The 26,759-nt window shown below is 34.1% G+C and overlaps 2 protein-coding genes and 1 non-coding gene across 9 annotated transcripts in view; 1 reads left to right on the forward strand and 2 right to left on the reverse strand.

The window, feature by feature from the left end:
* LOC102612114 (probable LRR receptor-like serine/threonine-protein kinase At1g56130) overlaps positions 1-26,759 on the reverse strand; it is a 36,110-nt gene that overhangs the window by 4,505 nt on the left and 4,846 nt on the right. For 2 of the 7 annotated variants that reach the window (XM_052435343.1, XM_052435346.1), the window contains exons 2-13: positions 1,922-2,111; positions 1,748-1,819; positions 1,573-1,644; positions 1,388-1,459; positions 1,219-1,290; positions 1,029-1,100; positions 870-941; positions 682-753; positions 519-590; positions 351-422; positions 185-256; positions 14-79 (exon numbers count right to left, since the gene is read on the reverse strand). In XM_052435343.1, the coding sequence (XP_052291303.1) occupies positions 14-79; positions 185-256; positions 351-422; positions 519-590; positions 682-753; positions 870-941; positions 1,029-1,100; positions 1,219-1,290; positions 1,388-1,459; positions 1,573-1,644; positions 1,748-1,819; positions 1,922-2,111 (976 nt within the window). Of the gene's footprint in view, positions 1-13; positions 80-184; positions 257-350; positions 423-518; positions 591-681; positions 754-869; positions 942-1,028; positions 1,101-1,218; positions 1,291-1,387; positions 1,460-1,572; positions 1,645-1,747; positions 1,820-1,921; positions 2,112-5,832; positions 6,088-26,759 lie in introns of those variants that run through there. The other 5 variants (XM_006468346.3, XM_006468347.4, XM_015527113.3 and 2 more) reach the window with 5 other exon arrangements.
* Positions 10,375-10,511, forward strand: LOC112497359 (small nucleolar RNA Z247). The gene has a single exon (XR_003064157.1). It is a non-coding gene; the product is annotated as a small nucleolar RNA Z247 (small nucleolar RNA).
* Positions 15,446-26,685, reverse strand: LOC102613120 (probable LRR receptor-like serine/threonine-protein kinase At1g56130). The gene is made up of 24 exons (XM_015527114.3): positions 26,203-26,685; positions 23,851-24,040; positions 23,665-23,736; positions 23,490-23,561; positions 23,305-23,376; positions 23,143-23,214; positions 22,941-23,012; positions 22,780-22,851; positions 22,592-22,663; positions 22,429-22,500; positions 22,261-22,332; positions 22,083-22,154; positions 21,913-21,978; positions 21,505-21,567; positions 21,234-21,278; positions 19,290-19,351; positions 18,423-18,802; positions 18,096-18,291; positions 17,831-17,992; positions 17,493-17,611; positions 17,099-17,309; positions 16,548-16,779; positions 16,299-16,449; positions 15,446-16,174 (listed from the first exon to the last, which is right to left on the reverse strand). The coding sequence occupies exons 1-24, from the start codon at positions 26,357-26,359 to the stop codon at positions 15,764-15,766; spliced, it is 3,165 nt and encodes a 1,054-aa protein (XP_015382600.3). The 5' UTR covers positions 26,360-26,685; the 3' UTR covers positions 15,446-15,763.

A 26,759-nucleotide genomic window follows, 5' to 3' on the forward strand; every position in this document is an offset into this window, starting at 1 on the left:
AACCAAAGCTTACATTTTTTGAAGGTTTTCACTTTTTTGATCAGGAAGTGTTCCTGACAAACTATTGTTTCCAAGAAACCTGGCCATTGAAAGCAGCGTAAGCAGCATCAGCAATAACAAAACAATGGCCAAAGTCCAAAAGTAAAAATCTTGAATTAATGAAGGAAAGCTTCAAAGAATTTACAAGTATTCAAGAGAATCGATATTGAACAAAGTTGCTGGGATTTGGCCTGTTAAGTTGTTGAAACTCAAGTCCCTGCAAAATATAGATAAAAATTTTGGGAAAAATATATATCAAAATGAGAAAAGGAAAGTCGCACTATATAATTTATTTCTTAATATCAACTTACAATATCTGTAACATTTGAAGCTCTCCAATTCCAAATGGAATAGTACCAGTGATCAGAGCATTTCTTAGGGACCTATGGAGTAGAAGAACAAAAAACCAACTCATAACTAATAAGAGTCAAAATGAGAAGGCTGCCAAACACAATGAAATATATAGGAAGTATACTTACAAGTCAGTTAAGTTCTTCAAACTCATAACGAAATCAAGAGATGAACTCACGTTATATATATCGCTCATTTGTCTAAACAATCAATTCAAACATCACGGATATGATTCATGCTTCCAAAGAGGGAATGAGAGACCAAGAGATTGTCAGGAAAAGATTTACTCACAAGGATTCTAATGAAGCCAACTTAGACAAACTGGATGGGATAGGACCTTGAAAAGAATTCCCCTGAAATCTCCTACAGCAACATTTTGACAAACATGTTAGGAAAACTATCAGAAGCCAAGCAAAATCTTTAATGCCCTACACAGAACACAGATAATGTATATAGTCAAGGAGTTTTACGAAGCATACAAGGACTTAAGCTTAGTCCAATTGCCAATGAAGTCTGGTATTTTGCCTGTAAAAGGATTATCTGATGCCCACCTGAAATTTAACAAATTAATCAATTTAGGCGGCACAATCTTTATGCCGGAGAGAAACAAAATGTCATATGTAAAAAACTTTGCTTACAGAGTTTGCATATTGCGAAGTTTAGCAAATGTGGAGGGAATTTCACCACCGGCCCCACAACTGTCTATGTAACTGTTGAATTTATCAATTGAAAATTACTTTGTTTCATAAACCTGCAGCTTTGCTAAATTGAAAAAAAAAATGATAATGATCAAATATGTAAAAAGAAAGAAAGAAATTTAGAAACTACAGTTGCTCAAGTTTGGCTAAGTTGCCAAGTTCTGGAGGGAGCGCTCCTGAGAAATTGTTGGTACCAAAAGCACTGCAATTTGAAATTAAAATTTTTACACTGATTTAAAAGAAGAAGAAGAAGAATAAAAATAAAAATGAAATTGTTAAAAATGAAATTCCAATCTTACAGAACAGTTAACTCCTTAAGGTTTCCCAGCTCCCTGGGGACAGGCCCCGAGAAGTCATTGTGGGAAAATGACCTGTACACAAAAATATAACACTCCGTTACACAACACACAAAGAATAAATAATTTGCAGCCTAATCCAAAAATCAAATCAGAGAATATTAGAAAAAGCCAATTTCATTACTTACAGAAACATCAATCGAGACAAATTTCCAATAAATGAAGGCAAGGGGCCAGTGAAGAAATTTTGATCAATTTTCCTACAAAATTCAAAGAGAAATTGTTAATCATGTTGATTACGTAAATTTGATTTATACATACAAACTGAATGACAGATAATATATATAAGTGACAAATCCATACAGAACTGTCAGGTATTGCAAAGTTACTAGCTCTTCAGGAATCACCCCTTTTTTGTTTAGTCCATATACTCTCCTGTGAAAAAAAAAAAAACAAACCATTAGATTGCAGATGCATCAACCATTTTAGAAATTAATATTAATTAACAAGCGCAGAGATATACTAAGAGAGCATTACAGTTTAGTAATGTGGCAAGTAGCACCATTGTCAAAGGTGCAGTTACAAACAATAGCAGGATTGTTATTTGGGCTCTCAAATTCAGAATCAGTTGCATTGAGTGCAGATCCACTGCATGGGTTTCCACTTATGTTCCATAATGGCACGGCCGGTGCATCCCATTGCTGCAGTATTGAGTTCAATGCCCTCACTGCTCATCAAACACATGCATGCTAGTTTGTTACCAAATGATATCATTTAATTCCATAAATTCATTAACATATTGTGATGCACCTGCATGCTTGTAAGCCAAACGCGGCTGATTTTCAAAAGCAACAGCAAGCTGTTTGCTTTAGGGTGCATTTGGGGTTGAGATTGGACAGCTGTAGCTTAAAAGTTATAGCACTAAAGTGTTTGGTAAACACTAACTGCTGTATCTTTTAAACTATCTTGATATGATTTTTCACTTATATAATGAAAAATATATTATATCTTAATAATTTTGTCAAAATTATTATTTAAAAATTATATTCACTATATATTATTAATTTTTATTTTATAATTACAATTTTTTTTTACAACAATTGTAGCTTAAAAGTTGCAGTACCTCAATCCCAAACAGACTCTTAATTAGAGCACACGCATACTTCACCTGCATGCTTGTCATGCATGCTTATATACGGTGGGCACATAGAAAGTGAAGAATTGAAGCAGCTCTCACCATTTTCATAATGGAACCGAAAAAGACAATTGGAAGATAGAAGAAATTGAAAGAAAACGAGAGAAAGAAAGAAAAGAAAAGAAAAGAAGAGATAAAATAGAAAGAAGAAAATATAAGGAGAAAAGAAATTAAGAAGCCAAGAGTGAAAATCAAGTAATAATGGAAGCTAATACGGGAAAGTTGAGGGGACATGGAATTCAACAATTAGAATTATATTTGGAGAATTAGTGGATAATGGATTTAGAAAGTATGAACAGTTATGTTATAATTTTTAGCATACGTGTGAGTTTTTGAGTTTTTATATCAGTCGTTAATTTTTTATAGTAGTTTTTTAGTCCAAAATTTTAAAGTGTGAAAAAGGTCTGAAAATTTTTTAAAATTACACATCTTTAAAGTATTATGAAATTAACACTTTAATACTGTAGGATTTAAAAGATTTATTGGACTTTCTCGCACTTTAAAATTTTAAATTGGAAAATTTCTATAATTTTTGAATCTTGTGTTTAAAAGAAATTTAAGTTCTTATGAATTAACAGAAGCCCCACAAAACAAAACAGTAATTGAGTCAGGATTTGTGATATGATTTAATAGTATGATTTAGAATTATATCATGATTATATGTATGCTCATTATATGATTGATTGAGTCCCTAAACGTGATTGCCAAGCACCATGTGTGTACTCTTCTTGTTAAGTGCTTTGTGTATACATATTGAGAGTTAGAGTACTATACATGTGTGATGTAGTTAAATTCCATTGGATATTAAGAGGTTATTCCTCACTATACTCACGCGATGATAATCCCGACGAGTGCGACAATTATTTCCCCTGGGTATTATTTAGTGCAGTTTTCTCATTTATGATTTTATGTTTGCTTATGTATTATGTTCAGTGTAGAATTATGTCATATGATTGTGTACAATTATCAGTGCACTGCTTTATTTTAATATATATATTTGTATCTACTCATTGAGTTGCAAGTTCACTATTTTCTTATTTATCCAAATTTTTCTAGGTTTTCTCAGGATTTCATACAATTCATTTTCCAATTAGTTGAGGTTGGACCACGACGTGCAGTGCTGCATGACTTGCATTTTAAGCACGTTTATGCTCATATGTATATATTTAAGATATATGCATATATAGTGAGATGTGAAGTGTGCAAATTTCAAATATGCTTTTGAATAAGGCATAGATGTTATTATATATTTTAACGTGATGTAGTCGTTCTCTAGTGTGGGTGCCATTTTTTTATGCGACATGCTTTTAAACCATGGTATTTAAGAGAGTTAGGTTTTTTTACTCTTTTAAGCCATACGGTTTAAAAACGTGTCTGCATTAAAAAAAGAAAAAAAAAGAGGGCGCTTGCACCTGAGAATCATTTTCAGGTTCGGGTTCTTTTTTTTTTTAATGTGAACACACTGCTAAACCATGTGATTTAGTAGCGTGTCTAGAGTTGACAAAAACACGGCCCTGAAGTCTGGTCGACATGAGTTGGGCCTGAAAATGGGTTGAAAAATATAAAATCGACACAAATTGGATCTAAATAAGGGCCTACCTTTTTAATTTATAAAAAAATAAATTAAATTTAAATAAAAAACTCAAAATATTAAATTAATATTTTTTTCATATTAGTATTTGTGATTTATTATGTTGTGTTAATAATATTTTGTGTATTAGACTATTATTCTATTATATATTGGATAATTATTTTTTATTTAAATATTTTTTACTTTATTAAAAAAATATTTTATATTTAATGGAAGAAGCCCAAGTTTGGCTCAGGGCATGTCCATCCAAACTTAGACCAATCTAGGCTTGTTATCTACAATATGGACATGGGCTTAGGCTTGGAAAAACTTTACATAAGCCCATATTTTGCCAACCTAAGCGTGTTTATATTGACTCTATTAAATTGCACAATTTAACAGCGTGTTCGTATTAAAAAAAAAAAAATGAGAGCTCACACATTAGAGAATGACTATATATGTACACTTTAGAGTTAATGCACTTTAGATATGATTATATATAAAATCAATATCTGTTTTTATATTATTAATTAAAGAGTGAATATGTACAACGAATTTTAAATTAGAAGATTTTGAATTCCCTCGTGTACGATGTAAAAGTAGAAACACAGTTAACAAATTTGATAAAAATTAAATTAAGAGTTTCTAGCAAAGAATGCCAAAATTCAGTCCTGCCTCTAAATTAATTAAGTTATCGCCTTTTTTTTTTTTTTTATATATCGTACTGTTTGGGATATAATTTGGAAGGTTTAGGATCACTCTTTTTCCGAATGTTTCAACTCATTTATTAAGAAGGATCCACATGCTTGACTAATAGGGGCTTGAAACCAGGCAGCGAAGATAGTCCTTAATTATTGAAGTTAAATAGTTAAAGGTCTTTATATATGTAGCCTCGTTTGTTTGAAGTCTAAAGAGATAATAATGTGAAATATATGATTTAGGAAAATAAATTGAAATTGCACAAATACTTTCACTTTTTGGAAACAGAAAAAGTCCACGATTTTTTTTTAGGAATTTTAGGACTCAGAATTATATAAGTATAAAATTTTAGTCTAAGTTAAAAGAATAACACCTCCAATTGGACAAAATGAAACACATATATTTATATCCTGGATAAAAGTTCAGTTTTAATTTATGTTTTTGCTAAACAATGAACCAATAGTTATTGGGCAAAAAAAAAAAAATTATATATATATATATATATAATTCTGATCATGACTCAGTACTTAAAAAAAAAAAATTTAATTCAATATTGAATCCTAATCTCTATATCTTTACGGTTACGGGTTATATTGATGATATTGGGATGAATATATTTTATTGAAACAGAAGTCACAGACCCAACATCCCTGACTGTAAAGTAATGAACTCTATATTACTACACTGCTAGCTTAATTATCATCTAACATAGTAATTTCAAATAATGAACTAAAAGCTTCATATATTTTAGCTACTGGCTAGGTTTCTGACTTTCTGCAGCTCAGTGTGCATATAAAGTTAATTGTTTTCAGAAAAGAATCAGGCTATTGCACATACACATAATTAATTTATGTCAAATTAAACAAAGAAAAGAAAAAAGAAAAAGAAAAGAAAAGAAAAGAAAACGGCGGGCGGTGGCTGGCTAGCAAGAGAATTAATTAACGAGAAGAAATTAAATGAGTTAAAGAAAATGGATATACATACCTTCAGCAGGGTCGGTCGTAGCAGTGGTGTTATTTTGAGCGTTGGATAAACAAATTAGCAGGAAGAGATGATCGAATAGTACTAGTGAGGAAGAAAGCAGCAGCTTCAACGATCCCACTCCAAAATTCATCTTCATTTCTCGTTACAATTTACAAACCCAGAATAAGGAGAATTTAATGCTAATTTTTGAATCTATAGTTTTGTTGAAGTTGAAGAATATGTAGAAGAAGAAGCTGGCCAGAGTCGGTCAATATTTGTTTTTTTCCTCCAGTCGTGCATGCATTTTAAGTCGTTCCATCTATCAAAGAAAAGTCGTTAAAAAAAGAAATAAAAAAATAAAATAAAAATGTATCAGAATTGACCAAATTCAACTCTCGTATGTGCATAATAAAAACAATATAATACATTGCATCTTAACCAATACGATGAAATCTTAGTCTCTTTCCCCACCCTAACCGGATTATTATTATCCACAGCACTTTTGCTGACGCAAACTCAACATAAAATTGTATCAACATATTCAATTTAGAAGAACGCAGAGTGTTACTCCCAGGGACACAGTAACATTTGTACACACCCAGAGCAGAAGAGGGGAAAAACAATATCTGCACATGCTGACGAAGCAAAGCAATGAATTAATCAGAGTCTAGACGTTGGCTGAATTGTCAGGCTTGAATTTAGTAGCAGCAGCAGCAGGAGGGGATGGGTAAGTGAATGTCGTAGCTTCACTGCCTGTGCCTGGCTGTTAAGGAAGCTCATATTTGCAAGATGGTCAGCAGAGCAGAGGATTACAGAGTTGAGGACAAAGGAAAATCTATAACACTTCATGACCTGGAAGGGACACTTAAATCCAGTGAAACACCACAAGCCTCATTGGAGGAACGAATTCAAACTCATACTGAAAAGAGTTCTAGCCATATACCATCTACTAGAAACTCGGATGAAACTGTTGTATCAGAATCAACAGCTCACGATTTATGTATTTCAAGCATCCTGGTTATTATTTTTTCATGGTATCAGAGCTTTCGTGAGAATAATGAACATGGCCAACAAAGAACCATCACTCTCTATCTCATCCTTTCACCAATGTGCTAGCCTCATATCTATAAAGCTCAGCCCCTCAAACTTCTTGCTTTGGAAATCTCAAGTATTTCCGTTACTGCATAGCCTTGGATTGATGCACCATCTAACAGGAGTTGGGAAACCAGAGGCTGAGATGGAAGACGATGATGGCAAAAGCGTTCCCAATCCTAAATATGAAACTTGGGTTAACAATGATGGCCTTCTAACCTCCTGGTTATTGGGAATCATGTCTGAAGAAGTGCTAGGGATGATAGTCGGAGCAGAATCAGCCCACCAAGTGTGGAAGTCTCTTGAAGAGCAGCTGCTGCCCATGACAAAAGAAAAGATTGTTTACCTCACCGATCGTCTAATGAATCTTAAGAAAGGATCGCTGACTATAGATGAATACATTCGAAAATTCAAAACTATTTGTGATAGTTTGACTGCCGTGAAGAAACCAGTGGACGATGTCGATAAAGTATTTCAATTGGCACGTGGACTTGGACCAGAATATCGAGACTTTAAGGTAGCAATGCTGGCAAAACCTCCATACCCTACATATAATCAGTTTGTTTTAGCCTTGCAAGGACATGAACAGATGTTATGCAATGAGCAAGAAGATAAGAAGCAATTCGTCAACCATGAACAAGCCTTTTTCAGCCAGAGAGGAAGAGGTAGAAATCAGGGGGGTCGCTTCAACTCAAGGGGAAGGGGTTTTACGCCAGCAGGAAGGAATGGAAATCAAAATTTTGTGAACCAAAGTCAACAGAACAATAACAATTTTCAGAAATTTCATGCTGGTAACAACAGTGACATAAAGAATGCCAATCAACAAAACGTGGACCCAGGTGATAAAACTATATGTCAAATTTGCTTTAAACCTAAACATACAGCTTTAGAATGTCGAAGCAGGTTTGATCACTCGTATCAATCTGGGGAAATTCCTCATGCTCTTGCTGCCATGCATATAAATGACGAAGATGATGATCCTACATTCTATGCTGACTCTGGAGCAACAACTCACATCACCAACAACTCAGGTAATATAAGAAAAATCATTCCATATAAAGGAAATGATTCTTTATATGTTGGTAATGGTAAGGATCTTAAAATTACACACATAGGTGATACTGTGTTAAATACCAATCACGGTTGCTTGAACCTAAAAAATATCCTTGTTGTTCCCGATATTAAAAAGAATCTCCTATCAGTAGGGAAGTTAACAACTGACAATTCATGTGTTATTGTTTTCTCATCAAATGGTTTCTTGATTAAGGACAAGCAGGGAAAGACGCGTGCGAAAGGACATAAACAAGGAGGATTGTATGCTCTCGAGGAGAAAGCAAAGCAAGCATACACATCAATTCAAGGAAATAAAGCAAATTTTGACATTTGGCATCGACGAATGGGGCACCCTCATGAAAAGTTTCTGAAAATTTTACAAGAAAAACAACTCATTGATATATCGAGTTGGAAAAAATCAGAAAATATTTGTATTAATTGTCAAATGGCAAAAAGTTGCAAACTACCTTTTAATTCTTCCAATAAAGTTGCGAACTTTCCTCTTGAGAAAATTCATTGTGACTTATGGGGACCAGCCCCAATCTCATCTACTCAAGGATTTAATTATTATGCTATTTTTATTGATGACAGTAGCAGATTTACGTGGCTATATCCCTTGAAATTTAAATCAGATTTTTTTAATTGTTTCTTGGAATTTCAAAGTTTTGTAGAAAACCAATTTGACAGGAGAATCAAAGTATTCCAAAGTGATGGAGGGGGTGAATTTCAATCAGGAAGTTTTAAAAATCACTTGAAAAAATGTGGAATTCTCCATCAAATTTCATGCCCACACACTCCGGAACAAAATGGAGTAGCTGAGAGAAAGCATAGACATGTGGTAGAAACAGGTCTCACCCTCATGTATCAAGTAAATTTACCACAAAATTTGTGGGTTGATGTATTTCTCACTGCTGTACACCTGATAAATAAAATGCCATCCACAGTGTTGAAGAAAAAGAGCCCATTTTTCCAATTATACAATAAACAGCCAGACTACAAATCATTACGGGTATTTGGATGTAGATGTTTTCCATATCTCAAGAAGTATGGTAAGAGTAAATTTACAAAGAAAACATACCCATGTGTTTTCATTGGATATAGCTTAAACCAAAAAGGTTATAAATGTCTTGATTCGACAACTAAGAGACTATATATATCAAGGCATGTGATCTTTGATGAAATGTGCTTTCCTTTTATTGACTCTTCTAATTATTCTGTACAGCTTCAAACGGCAAGACTAGCATCTTTGGATGAGTGGGATAAAAAGACAAAACAAAACAGCTCAATTCAAAATAAGTTACCAGCTTTACAATCTTAGGATTTCACTCCACATTTAACTTGTTGTGAAGGAATTGCGGACAAATGAAAATCTATAACACTTTATGACCTGGAAGGGACACTTAAATCCAGTGAAACACCACAAGCCTCATTGGAGGAACGAATTCAAACTCATACTGAAAAGAGTTCTAGCCATATACCATCTACTAGAAACTCGGATGAAACTGTTGTATCAGAATCAACAGCTCACGATTTATGTATTTCAAGCATCCTGGTTATTATTTTTTCATACAGCAGCAGCCACATTCAGTTACGAGTTGATGACATGGCATGCCAGCTGGAGCCTGGTGGTTATGTAAATAGTTTTGCATGTGTTAATTAGCTTAAGCTGTTATGATTAGTTGTTAGAATTAGTTAATTAGCTGTAGCTAATTACAACTATCTGAGCTGAGCTTCAGCTTAGTATAAATAACAACAACATTATACATATTATTAATAACATGATTAATGAAAATGATGTTCTAGAAAACTCTTAGATTCAGTTCTTATTTTCTCACTGATTTTCTCAGTTGCCAAACAATATTTTCGTTCTTCAACTTGGTATCAGAGCTAGTAGCAATGGCTTCAGTCCATCTAGCTTCTTTTTCTTCTCAAGCGCCAGTCAATCACACAGCTGTTAACTCAATAAATGTGACATTTACTTTCAATACACCTATTAAGCTAGATTAATCCAATTATTTGATTTGGCGATCTCAAGTTCTTGCTTTAATTCGTGGCAACAGACTTGAGAAATTCATTGATGACTCAACCACTCCACCTCATTCACACATTGCTCAAAGAATTAGAGATGATCTGAGATCTGTAGAGAATCCAGACTTTGTAACTTGGAGATCACAAGATCCGGTGCTTCTTGGCTGGTTGCTTTCTTCAATGAGTGAAGGTATCATTAGTTTAGTCTTCAATCTAGAGACTTCTTGTGAGGTATGGAAAGCTATTGAAGTTCAGTTTGGATCACAATCTAAATCTAGGCTTTTGCACTTGAGATATATGATGAACTCAACTAGGAAAGATGATCTAAAAATTACTGATTATTTCATTAAGATGAAAAATATTGCCGATAATATGGCTGCATCAGGAAATGCATTAAGTGATGATGATTTAATCCTGCATATACTCTCTGGCTTAGGTCCAGATTATAACTCTGTTGCTACCTACATTACTGGACAAGTAGGAGTGGGGAAAATGAATGGAAACAAAGCTTATGCTATGCTCCTAACTCAAGAAGCTAGGATTGAACAACAAACTCATATGTTGGCTAATAAAAATGTGAAACAAAATTTTGAGGCTAATCTTGCTCACAACAGAGGTTATAAAAGGGGAAATATGTCAGGAGGAAAAGGTTTTTGTGGCTTTGGATATAATTCTGGCTATGGAAACAATGGAAACATTAACAATGCTGGCTACAAAGGAGGTTATAGAGGCTTTGGATTTAATGCTAACAATGGAAATGTTTATGGCACCAATCATCAGTTCAAAGCTTATCAAGGAGATAATTAGAGAGGTGGAGGAGGAGGTAACTAGAATCAAAATGCTGGAAATGGTGGATTTAACAATAGCAGACCACCTGGACACACTAAGCCTCAGTGGAATGTCTATAAGCCAACCTGTCAAATTTTTTTCAGAACAGGTCACATTGTTAATATTTGCTGGAAACTTAAAGAGTTTATTGCATCTGGAGCTTACAGACCACCACCAAACAGAAATCCAAAATTTGCATATTTGGCTAATATGGAGGGACCTGCTGATGCAAACTGGTATCTAGACAGTGGTGCAACACACCATCTGACAAATGATATCAACAATATGCATGTTTCTGAAGCTTTTGCAGGTGCATCTAAACTTTTTGTTGGCAATGATGTTGGATTGAATATAACACATATTGGAAGTGCTGCATTGAAATCATATAACTCCAATAATGCCTCATTAACTATTAAACTAGATGATATCCTTTTAATGCCACAAATTACTAAAAACCTCATTAGCATCTCTAAGCTCACAAAAGATAATGATGTTGTGATAGAGTTTACTGATAACTTTTGTTTTGTGAAGGACAAGGTGAGGAATTTGATCATACTGCAGGGCAAGGCTGAAAAAGGTTTATACAAATTGCTATTGGTTTCATCTAATAAGACAGTCTCTTCTACTTCTAATCAAAGCTATGTTGTTGAGTCAGTTGTATCAACCACTCCTCTTTCAATGTTTTCAGTTGTCAATTTTACTCTTTCAAATAACACCTCTTGCATGTATATTGCAGCAACTTCCTGTAAAAACTCTAAGTGTTTGTTAAGTACATATGTACTACATCAAATATTGGGATATCCATCTTCTAAGATCTTGAATCATGTAATCAAATCATGTTCATCTCTCAATCTTGTCAATAAGAATAAAACCTTTGATTTCTGTAATGCTTGTAAAATAGGAAAAATGCACAAGCTTCATTTTTCAGCTACTGATATCAAAACAAAGTCTCCCCTGGAAATATTGCATACTGATTTATGGGGACCAACCCATGTGATTTCATTACAAGGCTACGAATATTATATAAGCTTTGTTAATGGTTTCACAAGATTTACTTGGATATTTCATTTGAAAACCAAAAGTGAAACATTGTCAGTCTTTAAAATTTTCAAAAACCAAATTGAAAAACAACTTGACAGACCTATAAAATGTCTTCAATCAGACTGGGGTGGAGAATTTAGATCATTTGTTATCTTTCTTCACACATAGAGAATTCACTTTAGACATTCATGTCCATATACTCACAACCAAAATGGAATAGTAGAGAGAAAGCATAGATATATTACTGAACTTAGTCTTACTCTACTTGCACAAGCAACTTTACCTATTAAATTCTGGTGGGATTCTTTCCATACAGTCACATACATCATAAACAGATTACCCACCCCAGTTCTATCAATGAAATCTCCTTATGAATCTATTTATCATATTTCTCTAGATTACAAATTCTTAAGAACATTTGGATGTTTATGTTTTCCCTTTCTCAGAAACTACAATCAACACAAGTTTCACTCTCATACATCTAAATGTATTTTCCTGGGGTATAGTCCTTTGCATAAGAGTTACAAATGTCTCAATCCCTCTGGTAAAATCTATATAGCTAGTCATGTTATTTTTTTATGAAACCTCATTTCCATATTCATCTATTTTCAACTCATCTTCTCCATCCAAATCTTCTGAATTTCAATACAATCTTTTTCAATAGTATATTATTCATGTTTCCAATAGCAATTTAAACACCTTTGAAGTCGATACTGTAGATAATGATCCATATTCTCATCACCTTGATACCATATCTTCACCACCCTCTCACAACACATCATCTCAACCCTCACCACCTGCTACTTTATCCCATTCAGCCATAACTTCTTCACCAACTCAACCAATTCCCTTTATACCTCTAACTGATACAACACAAAATACATCATCCTTACAACCCATCATATCTCACTCTCAAATTCAACCAACACAATTATCTCAACCTAAACCAATTCTCTTTACACATAAAATGATCACTAGAGCAGAGGCTGGTATATTCAAACTAAAAGCCTACTTAACAAATCACAATAGCCTGGAACCATTTACTGTTTCAGAAGTATTATCTGATCCCAAACGGAAAGCAGCAATGTAGACTGAATATAATGCTATGATTAAAAACAAAACTTGGAATCTTGTGGCTTTGTGCTCATCCTATAAACTAGTTGGGTGCAAATGGGTGTTCAGAACCAAGTACAACACAGATGGGTCAGTTTCAAAATATACAGCTAGGTTGGTAGCCAAGGGATTTCATCAAACTGCAGGTATTGATTATTCAGAAACATTCAGTCCTGTAGTGAAGTCCTTAACAATGAGATTAATTCTTAGCCTAACTGTCATGCAAGGTTGGAAGGTTAGACAAATTGATGTCAATAATGCATTTTTAAATGGGGATTTGTCAGAGGATGTGTATATGATTCCGCTTGAGGGTTTTGTATCCAAAGAAGACTACATATGCAAGCTTAACAAGGCACTATATGGATTGAAACAAGCTCGAAGAGCTTGGTATGATAACCTGAAAAGCTGCCTTACTACTTGGAAATTCTTCAATTCTAAAGCTGACACATCTCTCTTTGTTAAACATTATGAAAAAGGCATTATTATTGTCTTAATCAATGTTGATGATATTTTGGTTACTGACCCTAACTCAGCATTACTTGAAGATTTCATTATTAAACTCAATAAGGTTTTTGCTCTCAAGGACCTGGGATTAGTGGCCTATTTTCTTGGAGTACAAGTTTGTTACACAGCTCATGGAATGCATCTCTCACAGATGAAATATATTAAGGATTTGTCAAGCAAAGCCTCAATGCAAAATTGCAAAAGGTCAGATACACCTTTCAGTACTGGTTTCAAACTGGAGAAAAATGTTAAGGGTCCACTGGGGCAAGAATTTGAAGAACCAGCACTTTATGGAAGCTTCATTGGGGGACTTCAATACTTAATTCTCACCAGGCATGACATTGCATATTATGTACATAAACTCAGCCAGTATCTTAGCAATCCTACACTCCAGCACTGGTTAGCATCCAAGAAAGTTCTCAGGTATCTTTAAGATATAATCACTCATGGTTTATACATTCAAAATGAGGGAACACTTGGAATTACAGGTCTAACATGTTACTCTGATGCTGACTTGGCATGTGATGTTGATGATCGAAAATCTATTGGGGCTTACTGTATTTACCTTGGTAATAATCTGATTTCCTGGTCATCAAAGAAGCAAGTTATTGTAGCTAAGTCCAACACAGAGAGTGAATACAAGGCACTATCTTCAGCAAGTTCAGAACTCTCTTGGTTGCAATCCCTACTGTCAGAGCTTAATATTATGCAATTACCAACTCTAATTCTTTGGTGTGACAATCAGAGTGCTGGAGAATTAGCCCGAAATCTTATTCTTCACTCTAAATCTAAACACATTGAATTGGATGTTCATTACATTAGAGACAAAGTGGTTAGAAAAGAATTAGAAGTAAGATACATTCCTACTGAAGAACAAGTTGCTGATGTCCTTACTAAAGCTCTGTCATTTATCAAGTTTAACTATTTTCGATTCAAGCTCAATGTCATCAACATGCCATTGAGCTTGAGGGGGGATGTTAAGGAAGCTCATATTTGCAAGATGGTCAGCAGAGCAGGGGATCACAGCAGCAGCCACATTCAATTACGAGTTGATGACATGGCATGCCAGCTGGAGCCTGGTGGTTATGTAAATAGTTGTGCATGTGTTAATTAGCTTAAGCTGTTATGATTAGTTGCTAGAATTAGTTAATTAGTTGTAGCTAATTACAACTATCTGAGCTGAGCTTCAGCTTAGTATAAATAGCAACAGCATTGTACATATTATTAATAACGTGATTAATGAAAATGATGTTATAGAAAACCCTTAGATTCAGTTCTTTTTTTCTCACTGATTTTCTCAGTTGCCAAACAATATTTTCGTTCTTCAACTCTGGCGGAGGCGCTGGCACCCCAAAAACTTGTGGATTGGTTCTGATATCTTGTCTTCCTCTAGCTCTTCCCAAGTAAAAGCACCCAAATCCAAGCAATAGGCTGAACAAGATCAACGGCAGGGATATCACCACCACCATACCCATCTTTATTTGATTTGATGATCAGAAATCGCAGCAGAAGAGAGGTTTATATAAGAATAAGAGAATGAGAGAGAGCTATGAATGAACTATGATGATGACGATGATATGGAGGTTTCGGATTCTCTCTTCTTTTAAAAACATGTTTCTTTCTTAACGGTTGGCTTAACGTTCAAGCTCTAACGGTTACTTTTATTGTTGGGCCAGTTAAATAATTCTCCTAATACAAAACAAGGTTAAATAAATATTGCGATGGCTATTCATCCCGCAATTATAAAGGTATAGTATTTTGTTGATTCTTGTTTTAAAAAAAAAAGAAAAAAGACTCTATAGAGTTCAATGTATGGAGCCTTCTCATGGTGTTCGGATTCAACATGTGCCAAAGTCCTCTAATCAGCCGACCCATTTTCTATCTAAACTAACTTTTAACTGAAAGCTATGATTTCATAATTTTTAAACCAGTGTAATAGAACATGAAGCGAAAAAGAAGATGCAAAGATGAAGAATAATAATACAACATGCTTGTTACCTCAATACATTAATAAGGGTAATTAACGGTCTACAAATACATTTTGTTTATTATTTTGAGGAGGACTTGTTTCATTTTATTTACGTGCATTGATGTCTTCCCAAAATCAGAAGTTTTTAATGAACTTCGAGAATGTTGCCTGCCACTCGTAGTCATAGAACAGTATTTCGTGCTACACATATGCATGTACTGTAATTGCTAGAAATAGTGAGATCATTCCACCGGCACAAGGGTGCTTTTGTTTCAGAAGCTGGCAAATAGTGAGATCACAGCCGCGACGCGACAAAATTATTTCTCACCTTCCTTCTGCTAAAATATCAGTTAGCTGTGTGACATTTACCGGGGAGACTAATGCATCAGTTCCTTCACTATGATCATCAACTGGATTTTCTCTTTGGCTTTTCTCCTTGCTCTTACGTCTTTTAATAGATGATGAAGGCGTTGGCGTGTCTTCGTTCAAAAAGCTTGCTGTTATATCTTTAAAATCCCAATCTGTCAAATAACTTGGCTTTGAAATAACCGTGCCAACTTCTATATCCCCAGCAAGCATGGCCACAACGCGTGACATCGGTGGCCTCATCATTGGCGATGCTTGAGTGCACAAGAGAGCTACTCCTATCACCCGAAGAGCTTCCTTGTCGTTAAACTCTGTTAATGTAGGATCTACAAGCCCCAAACTTTGATTATTTTCATGGAGATTCCAGGCCTAGAAACATCATATAGACAATAATTCAGATAAAGATTTAAAGAATTAACTTTCCTTAAACCAGAAGAATGCAGATATAAGAAAGGAAAGAAAGCAGAATGAAGTTCAAGATTATTTTCTTCACCCATTCGAGAAGATAAATCTTTTCCGTATCCAAGCTATTGTCGGAGTTTGCTCTTCCACTGATGACCTCCAACGCAACAACGCCAAAACTGAAAACATCAGCCTTCTCTGTCAAGTGTCCGCGCATTGCATACTCCGGTGCCAAATAGCCACTACAAGATCAATAGTTACCGATCAAAATCTCCAAACTCCATTGTATCCAAAAATTGGAAGATAAGGCCTGTTAAGAAGAAATGTTAAAGGAGATTACACGGTCCCTGCAACTCTTGTGCTGATGTGGGTTTTCTTGTCATCATACAGCTTTGCCAATCCAAAATCCGATATCTTGGGGCAGAGCTCTGCATCAAGCAAAATATTACTTGCTTTGACATCTCGATGTACAATCCTAGGCCTGGAATCTTCGTGAAGATAAGCCAGCCCTCTTGCTGTTCCCAAGCATATGCTGAACCTGGTAGGCCAATCCAGATGCAATTCATTGTCTCCTGCAGAAATGTTGGCTGCAGTGGTTAGAAATTTATGGAGTTACAGAAGGGCAAATTGACAATTCATTTATCTGCATGAGGTCTCACTGAGACATTGTCAATCAGCTTTAGGATAGTGATTGTGGCTAATTTGCAGTTATGGACATTGTCTAAACAATAGATTTTGGATTTAAGATTACAAAATAGATCATGCAATTTCCAAAAGTCAGTGACTCAGCACTTTCTTCTTTGAATTCTTTGCCTCAGCAACCAAGCTAAAACATGGTGTTTGCGCTATTTTCTACTACTTATTAGTAGTAAGATGAATTGATTATCATACCGAACAATACTTGATCGAGGCTTTTGTTTTCAAGATACTCATAAACAAGGAGGCGCCTGGCTCCTTCAATGCAGCATCCATACAATCTCACAAGATTGCGATGTTGCACTGCGGATATGGTTGCAATCTCATTTACAAATTGATTCTTCCCTTGGTGAGATGCTATTGAAAGTTGCTTCACAGCTATTACTCTTCCGTCAGATAGAGTGCCCTGTCAAGTACAACATTTAGCAATTTGAAAAAATCCACTATATCCCAGTGAAAATTGGAAAGCATCAACTAAGTTTTCTAGTTGCAATGTCAGGCTATGATCACGGATTACAAGTACTACATGGCAAAGCCAGCATGCAAGAAAACAATCAATTGGCTGTAATCTTAATATATATATAGTTACCTTGTACACAGGTCCATATCCTCCCTCTCCAAGCTTGTTTGAAGGGTCAAAGTCTTTTGTTGCAGATCTCAACTCAGCATAGCTGAAAGTGTTTGGTTTAGATTCTATCCCAACTAGCACTGCGGGCTCAACCAAGACAAAAATTAGGGACAATAGCATAGGATGGGATACAACTGTTTGCGGATATCAAGATCCCAAAATAATGAAGGATTTATATGACAAAAGATGAATTAAGCAGAACATTTACCAATATCAAATTACAAATTCATTGAGTTTCATGAACAAGCTTGCTCCAACTACTATTACATATTGTTAAATTGTCAATGGACTCTTATTACCTTCTTCATCATCGTTGTCTTTTTTCCTCCGCATGTAGAACACTATAGATATCACTATCAAGCCCAAAATTCCAAGAGGTACTGCAATACCAACAATCATTCCTGTGTGGTTCTTATTCCCCGGAGTACCTGGGGGTAATCCACTTACAGATGGTTTGAAAGCTGAGAAGTAAAAACTCAGTTATTAGGAGCAAAGAAGCATGTAAGCCATTTTATTTATTATATTCCATCTTAAATGAAGATTCACAGGAATCATATGCTTTACCTGAAACGGCACTGAGAGCTGAAATTGCTGGTCCATAATCACCTTGAGTAGGTACGCAGCAGGTCCCTTTACCAGCCCATAATAGGTGAATTTCAAGATGGTTTTCTGACACAGCGGCATTGAAATTCTTTATAATAGCTCTGTTAGGCCCTCCCGCCTCCTTTGATATGTCAAAATCCTTCCACCGGAGAGTTCCCTAGAAGATCGATAATTAGAGATGGAATTATTATTTCTCAATGTACTGGAAAAAAAGAAAAAAGAGGGAGTTGTAATTTTGGAATCGCATGATCTCCAGCTCCAAATTTTTGGTTCAGGGCATATGTTTACCTGAATATAGATATCAAAAACACGCGTTCCAAGACTCTCCCACCTTTCTGTGCTTCGATCAAGAATACTTGTTTCTGCAAATAACAAGCTTACCTTATAAGGTCCATTCTCCAGACCCAGGCCATAGTACCTAAGTGATCCGGGGGTTATCCTTGACGTCTGATAAAGCTCTGGGGTCCTGGTGCCAGTCATTTGTGCTAGAGTATTTAGCACATAGGCTGGATTTTCTTTTTCATTAAACAAACCCACGTTACTCACTGCCCATTTTTCTGTACTGGTCACAACATAGGACGATGCGGAAAGAGAGGAGTTATCAGCCTCGTACACTATGTTATCCGCTCTCATTTGTGGACCACCACATTTGATTGAGAAGTTTGCATCTGCAATTGCAAAGACAAAATCGCTGGCTATTTTCAGACTGAAGTCCGACATCAAATGCATAAAGGTCAATATCTGGGTAATGAGAAACCATTCAGGTCAATGTTCCTTATCATTACACATCCAGCACTTTACAAATCTTTTTCAATTCTCATTACATGCAAACTCACTTTATCACATCAAAACCTTTTAAAGCTAAGATGGTTAAGAGACCAAATTTATAATGTTACAATTCTAAAATTTCGACTGGCGGTGGAAACAAAAATTTCCCCACTTGCAACCCGGCTACTTCAAGTCAAATTTAAAACTTCTGTACTACTTCTTGCTCTCATTAAAATTTTTTACTCAGCAATTCACTAGCATATTCCTTACATAACTTAGAAGCATAACACAGAAGTATAGTTAAACAAGCATTCTTTCTTCTAAATGTGGAACTACAATCACTTATGAAAATATAATATCGCTGACATCAGAGAGAAGACAGCTTACATCGCGGAGCATTTCTATTGCACGGGAAGTTCCTTTGAAGGCATTGCAATCCTGGAAAGACACTGGCAAGCACAGAGAACAATTAGTTCACATTACCTATAGTTAGGGAATTTTATCTCACCCAACATCTTGTAATAAAAAAAATCAAAAAAATAATAAGCAGAAAAATAGATGGTGAATAAAATCAATCACACAACATAAGAATTTACGTGGAAAACTCTTATACTAGAGAAAAACCATGGCCGCTAAAGACGACGAGAGAAAAATTCATTATATGAAAAATTATTACAATCACGCAAATATTTTTTTCTTGCACCTAAAACCCTAATGACACCCAATCTTTTAATAGACCTATTATTTCTCTCACAGTAGAAACTGTCTACTTAAAGAGAACTAATTGTTGTATTGTGCAAATAAGTGAATTCAACCTCCGTATATATAGTAATTATTTATTGTAGGAGAAATATTCCTTTCCTTATATTAGTTATATTCTTCATTGAAGAAAAAATACTTATTACTTAAATAGAAATTCTCTTGAATAAGAAAACTACTACATAAGAGAAGCTTAGGAAATATCCTTGTTTAGGATTTAAATATCCTTATTGAAAAAAAATATATATTTCCTAACAATCTTCATCTTGGTGAGTTTTCAATTTTGCGACAAAACACGATCCACCGTGAATCTACACAACCATGTAGTCACCACATTCTTTACTCCACCAAAACCATACTCAAATAGGGTTTATGAGATTCACTCCATCATGGGTAAAATCTTATTCTCTTTTAATTCAACAGCTATAATTCTTTATCTCGAGAATCTTAATACTCCATCTTATCCAGAGTACCCATATTCGGCACATGTCGATTGCCTTGCTAAAAATAATCACTCTCATATTTGGCTTCCTTGAGAGTCACAACCATCAACATAAAAATTTCACCACACACCTTACATAAATGTCAAACCATTGTCTTATGTACAAATCTTGTGGACCTACTAGCAGTAGTACATCCTCTTTCATGACACACTAAAAAGGATAAATCAGTCTCTTTGGAGAAAATAGACATACAACTAGCTGAAATTATAAGTATCTTCATCTACTGATGTAGAGTTATTTGTCCAACTTGCTTTAGGTGCCTTGATTATCTACACATCTTCACTAGTTTCCACCAATGGGAATAAGACCTACATCGCCTTTACTTTTCTTGTGTAACCAAATTGAATTAATAGACCCTTGACTTGAATTTGCCACAAGCCAAAATTGATTCTTCCATCAAACTTTTTTATTTCTCCCTTCATAGGTTTTGAAAACCTTATTACTAATATATTAGCTCTAAGTCACAACCTTAGCTCTGATATCACTTGTTAAGAAATTTTAATTCCACCCAAGATCTTGCAAGTAAAGATATTAAACAAATAATAAACAGAAAAATAGATGGAGAATAAAATCAATTGTACAATACAAGAATTTATGTAGAAAATTCATATATTAGAGAAAAACCACGGTCGTCAAGGACGACGATAAAAAAATCTATTATGTGAAAAATTATTACAATCACTCTAATATTTTTTCTCACACCCAAAATTCCACCAACATCTAGTCTCTCAATAAATTTATTGTTTCTCTCACACTAGAAATTGTCTACTTGTAGAGAACTTGTTATTTTGTTATACAAACAAGTGAACCCAACCTCCCTATATATATAGTGATTATTTCTTGTAAAAGAAGTATTTGTTTCCTTATACTAGTTATATTTCTCATTGAGTAAGTTAAGTCCGAAAAAAAAAATTACTTATTTCTTAAATAGGAATCCTCTTAAATAAAAAAATTACTAAATAAGAAAAAACTAGGAAACATCCTAATTTTCAAATCCTCATTGAAAAAAAGACATATTTCCTAACAGCTGTTAACATGACTAAAAGAAAACTGAAGGACCAAAACTCACCTGATGTTTGATCCGTCAAATGTGAAGTTGTTCACTGCCAGATTCCTATGCAGGTCAATGCAAACCGTTAATTGTCAAAGTATTGGACAGAGATGCAAGGGCAAGAGACTTCATGAAATTCTCATACGACTGTTACAGTAAAATGATAAAGGTCAAAAAACTAGGACCAATGATTTTGTATGGCAATGAGCTTGACAAGGTCTAAAGTCCAATACGGGCAACTCTAGAAAATGAAGATGAACAGAGCAGTATCATAGTTTAAGAGACATACATTTGTAAACTTGAAGTCACCCACGATGGAAATGGTCCTGATAGATGATTGTAAGATAAATCTCTGCAGGAAACATTTTGTTAAGCACCAGTAAACGAGTTCGAACATATGAACCAATGCATATATTTGTAAGACAAAGGAAAAATCTGGCTCAGTTTATTGATTGGTTGCCAGAGAAAGAAGCCAAAAGTCACAACCGATGCATGCATGAAAGATGATAATCACTGGCCTAAATCTAAAACACTTTCAAATTGAAACGTGCAACGTATATTCTCATGGTTTGAATTGGAAGTACCGAAGAGAAAATCAGTGTTTATTTGTAGATATAAGGTCATATTGAGGAACACTCGTATGGATGAATTTCTAGAAGTTTTCTTCAATAAATCAGAAAGCTGAACCAGAGCTTACATATTTTGAAGGTTTTCACTTTTTTGAGTAGGAAGTGTTCCTGACAAACTATTGTTTCCGAGAAACCTGGCCATTGAAGCAGTGTAAGGCGCATCAGCAATAACGAAACAATGACCGAAGTCCGAAAGTAAAAATCTTGAATTGATGGAGGAAAGCTTCAAAGAATTTACAAGTAATTAAGAGAATCGATGTTGAACAAAGTTCTTGGGATTTGGCCTGTTAAGTTGTTGAAACTCAGGTCCCTGCAGAATATAGATGAAAATTTTGAGGAAAAATATATATCAAAATAAAAAAAAAAGAAAAAAAAGAAAGTGGCACTCTATAATTTATTTCTTAATATCGACTTACAATGTCTGTAAGTTTTGAAGCTCTCCAATTCCAGATGGAATGGTACCAGTGATCAGAGCATTTCTCAGGGACCTATGGAGCAGAAGAACAAAAAACCAACTGATCACTAATCAGCGTCAAAATGAAAAGGCTGCTAAACACGATGAAATATAGAGGAAGTATACTTACAAGTCCTTTAAGTTCTTCAAACTCATAACGAAATCAAGAGATGAACTCACAAAATATATATCGCTGATTCGTCTACAGAATCAATTCAAACATCACGGATATGATTCATTCTTCCAAAGAGAGAATGAGAGACCGAGAGATTGTTAGAAAAAGATTTACTCACAAGGATTCTAATGAAGCCAACTTAGACAAACTAGATGGAATAGGACCTTGAAAAGAATTCCCTTGCAATCTCCTACAGAAACATTTTGACAAACATGTTAGCAAAACTATCAGAAGCCAAGCAAAATCTTTAATGCCCTGCACAGAACACAGATAATGAATATAGTCAAGGAGTTCTTCAAAGCATACAGGGCCGTGAGCTTAGTCCAATTGCCAATGAAGTCGGGTATTTTGCCTGTAAAATGTGCATCTGATGCCCGCCTGAAATTTACCAAATTAATCAAATTTAGGCGGCATAATCTTGATACAGGAGGAGAAACAAAATGGCATGTGTAAAAAGCTTCGCTTACAGAATTTGCATATTGTGAAGTTTAGCAAATGTGGAGGGAATTTCACCACTGGCTCCACAACTGTCTATGTAACTGTTGAATTTATCAATTCAAAATCACTTAAGTTTCATAAACCTGCGACTTTGTATACTTTAAAAAAAAAGGAAAAAGAAAAAATGATAATGATCAAATATATAAAAAGAGAGGGAAGTTTAGAACCTACAGTTCCTCAAGTTTGGCTAAGTTGCCAATTTCTGGAGGGAGTGCTCCTGAGAAATTGTTGTTCGCAAGAGAACTGCAATTTGAAATTAAAAATTATACACTGATTTAAAAGAAGAATAAGAAGAAGAATTAAAAAAACTTAAAAAAGAAATGCCTATCTTACAGAAGATTTAACTCTTTAAGATTTCCCAGCTCCCTGGGGACAGGCCCCGAGAATACATTGTGGGCAAGTGACCTGTACACAAAAATATAACACTGCATTAGACAACACACAAAGAATAAAGAATTTGCAGCCCAATCCAAAAATCAAATCAGAGAATATTAGAAAAAGCCAATTTCAATACTCACAGAAGCGTCAGTCGAGATAAATTTCCAATAAATGAAGGCAAGGGGCCAGTGAAGAAATTTCGATCAATTTTCCTACAAAATTCAAAGAGAAGTTGTTAATCGTGATGATTACGTAAATTTGATTTATACATACAATCTGAATGACAGATAAAATATCTGACTGAAAAATCCATACAGAAATGTCAGGTATTGCAAAGTTACTAGTTCTTCAGGAATCACCCCTTTTTTGTTTAGTGCATATACTCTCCTGTGAAAAAAAATAAAAAATAAAACAAACCAAACCATTAGACTGCAGCTGCATCAACCATTTTAGAAATTAATATTAATTAACAAGCGCAGAGATATATTAAGAGAGCATTACAGTTTAGTAATGTGGCAAGTAGCACCATTGTCAAAGGTACAGTCACAAACTATGGCAGGATTGTTATCTGGGCTCTCAAATGCAGAATCAGTTGCATTGAGTGCAGATCCACTGCATGGGTTTCCACTTATGTTCCATAATCGCACCGCCGGTGCATCCCATTGCTGCAATATTGAGTTCAATGCCCTGACTGCTCATCAAACACATGCATGCATGCATGGTAGCTTTGTTACCAAATGATATTTTAATTTCATAAAATCATTAATTAAGATTAATGCACTCTGGATATGATGATATATAAAATCTAAATCCGTTTTTTATTATGAACTGAACGGTGAATATGTAGGACGAATTTTAAATTTGAAGATTTTGAATTCCTTCGTGTTCGATGTAAAATGATACATTTAATTAACATATTCGATAAGAATTAAATTAAGAGTTTCTAGCAAAGAATGCCAAGATTCAGACCTGCCTCTAAATTAATTAAGTTATCGCATAGTTGATTTTTTTTTTTTTAAAGAGAATCACTCTTTTTTCTTATCACATCGAATCATTACAACTCATTTCTTAATGAGGACCTACATGCTTGACTGATAGGGGCTTGCAACCAGCCGGTGAAAATAATCCTTAGTTTTAGTATATGTCTATGATATATCTCAATCATAAAAATTTCAATCATTATAATTATTATTTTGAGGAAAAAAAAAAGTGACCCCAGTAGATGAAGAAATCGTTGAAGTAGTTAAGGGTCTTTATCTAAGAGTAATTCTCATCTCTATTCTGTAGCCACATTTGTTTGAAATCTAAAGCAGATAATAATGTGAAATATTTGATTTAGAAAAAAAAAAAATTAAAATTGCACAATTACTTCCAAACTTTTGAAGTTAAAAAAGGACCGCTATTGTTTTTTTAAGAATTATACAAATATAACATTTTAGTCTAAGTCAAAGAATAATATCTCTTGTTGGACCAAAATGAATCAAATATGTTTGTACAAGCATTCTGTATTAAACTAAATTTTTGCTAAGCACGGAATAAATTGTTATTAGATAACAAAAAAGTAAAATTTGAAATAATATTCAATCCTCATCAAAAACTTCAGTTCAGCTCCTAATTCCTATATCCTTGCATTATATTGATGATATTAGGATGAATCATTGTAATTAAATAGACCTTATTTGATATTAAGGTACTGTAATTTTTAAACTATAATTAATATAAAAAAATAAAATGATAAAATAAAAATTATTATATAATAATTTTAACAAAAATAATATAAATATTATAAATTTTTTATCATTTAAATATAAAATTAAGTTAACTCAAACTTTCATATTATAATAATTAATACTTATCAAATATTACTATAATTTTTAAAATATAATTATCTAACCATAATATTAAATTGGGCTTATAATAGTTGATGTCAAAGCATGCGAGCTTTCAAAAGTTGACGTTTAATATGAAATAAAAATTTCTCTAAAATGTAAGGTACAATCCTCTTTATTGAAAAAGGACTGTACATTATACTAAATGTAAGGGAGCCGCTCCCATAAAATAATCTTTTATATATACAATGATGATAATGACATCACTGGTTTGAACTTTTACATGTCCTCATTTCCAAATTCAAAAAATAAAAATCTTTGACATCTGAGCACGCGACGCGTGTGCGGTCTAAAATAATCTCATCCGTGGAATTTATGTTCCCACGTCATTGGTTTAGATGATGATAACATTAATGAGGAAGAAAAATATACTTTCTCACACCTGATAACCGGCAAAGTACGATAATATAATATATTTTAAATTGGATGATTTTTAATATAAAAAAAAAAGAGCTTTAAAAATGAAAGCATTATGGAGTCTTAGTTAATGAAATTAAGATCAGTTCGATCATCATCATCACACAACATGTCGAGATATGTATTTTTATTAAAACAAAAGTTGTAGACCTGACATCCCTAACAGTACAGTGATGAATATCTGTCAATTAATGTCTTCTTCCTTAATTAGCATTCACTCTATTTTACTCCACTAAAAGCTTAATTATCATCTACCATGATGATTTTAAATTGAGGTGTTAAAGAAAGAGAAATTAATTGTTAAAAAAAAATTATGACTATTAAATAAAGAAAGAGAAATTAATTGTTAATGTCGTCTGACTTTCTACGGCTCACTGTGAACATATAGTTAATTGTTTTCTAAACGAATCATGCTGCTGCTACACATACACATAATGAATTTATGTCAAAATAAAGAAAGAGAAAGAAAAGAAAACGGCAGGGCGGTGGCTATAGCTAGCTAGCAAGAGAATTAATTAATGGGAAGAAATCAACTGAATACATATACCTTCAGCAGGGTCGGTCGTAGTGGTGGTGTTATTTTGAGCTTCGGATAAACCAATTAGCAGGAAGAGATGAGCAAATAGTGTGTACGAAGAAAGTAGCAGCGAGGAAGAAAGTAGCAGCTTCACTGATCTCACTCCAAAATTCATCTTCTCTCTCATTACGATTTACAAACCCAGAATAAAGAGAATTTAACGCTAATAATTGAATCTATACTCTCATAGTTTTGTTGAAGTTAAAGAATATATAGAAGGGGAAGCTAGCCAGAGTCGGTCAACATTTGTTTTTTTATTTTTTTTCCCATCGTCCATTTTACGAAGTGGTTAAAAAAAAAAAAATGCATCTTAAAGCTGTGGCAAGAGGTGTTTTTAAAAACAAAAAATAGAGAAAGAAAAGTTGAACGGTAGACACAAGAGGTACAATAATTTTATGTAAGCTATCATATACAAAAGATAAAAGTTCGACAAACTGGACGAATCCTTTCATGTACATATTGGAAATACCCATATATATAAATGCCAATTGACGGGCTTTTTTTTTTTAATTTTGGTGTTTTGCTAT

Source organism: Citrus sinensis, chromosome 2, assembly GCF_022201045.2.
Source record: "Citrus sinensis cultivar Valencia sweet orange chromosome 2, DVS_A1.0, whole genome shotgun sequence".
In the NCBI taxonomy this organism is placed as follows: domain Eukaryota; kingdom Viridiplantae; phylum Streptophyta; class Magnoliopsida; order Sapindales; family Rutaceae; genus Citrus; species Citrus sinensis.

Bases quoted from the DNA above. Each gene is read 5' to 3' on its own strand.
- LOC102613120 (XM_015527114.3), bottom strand. From the start codon at position 26,359: ATGAGAGAGAAGATGAATTTTGGAGTGAGATCAGTGAAGCTGCTACTT. The intron at 18,292-18,422 runs GTAAACATATGC...TCGATCTTCTAG, and splicing joins TTTTTGATATCTATATTCAG to GGAACTCTCCGGTGGAAGGA. The intron at 16,450-16,547 runs GTAATCTCCTTT...TTGATCTTGTAG, and splicing joins ACAAGAGTTGCAGGGACCGT to TGGCTATTTGGCACCGGAGT.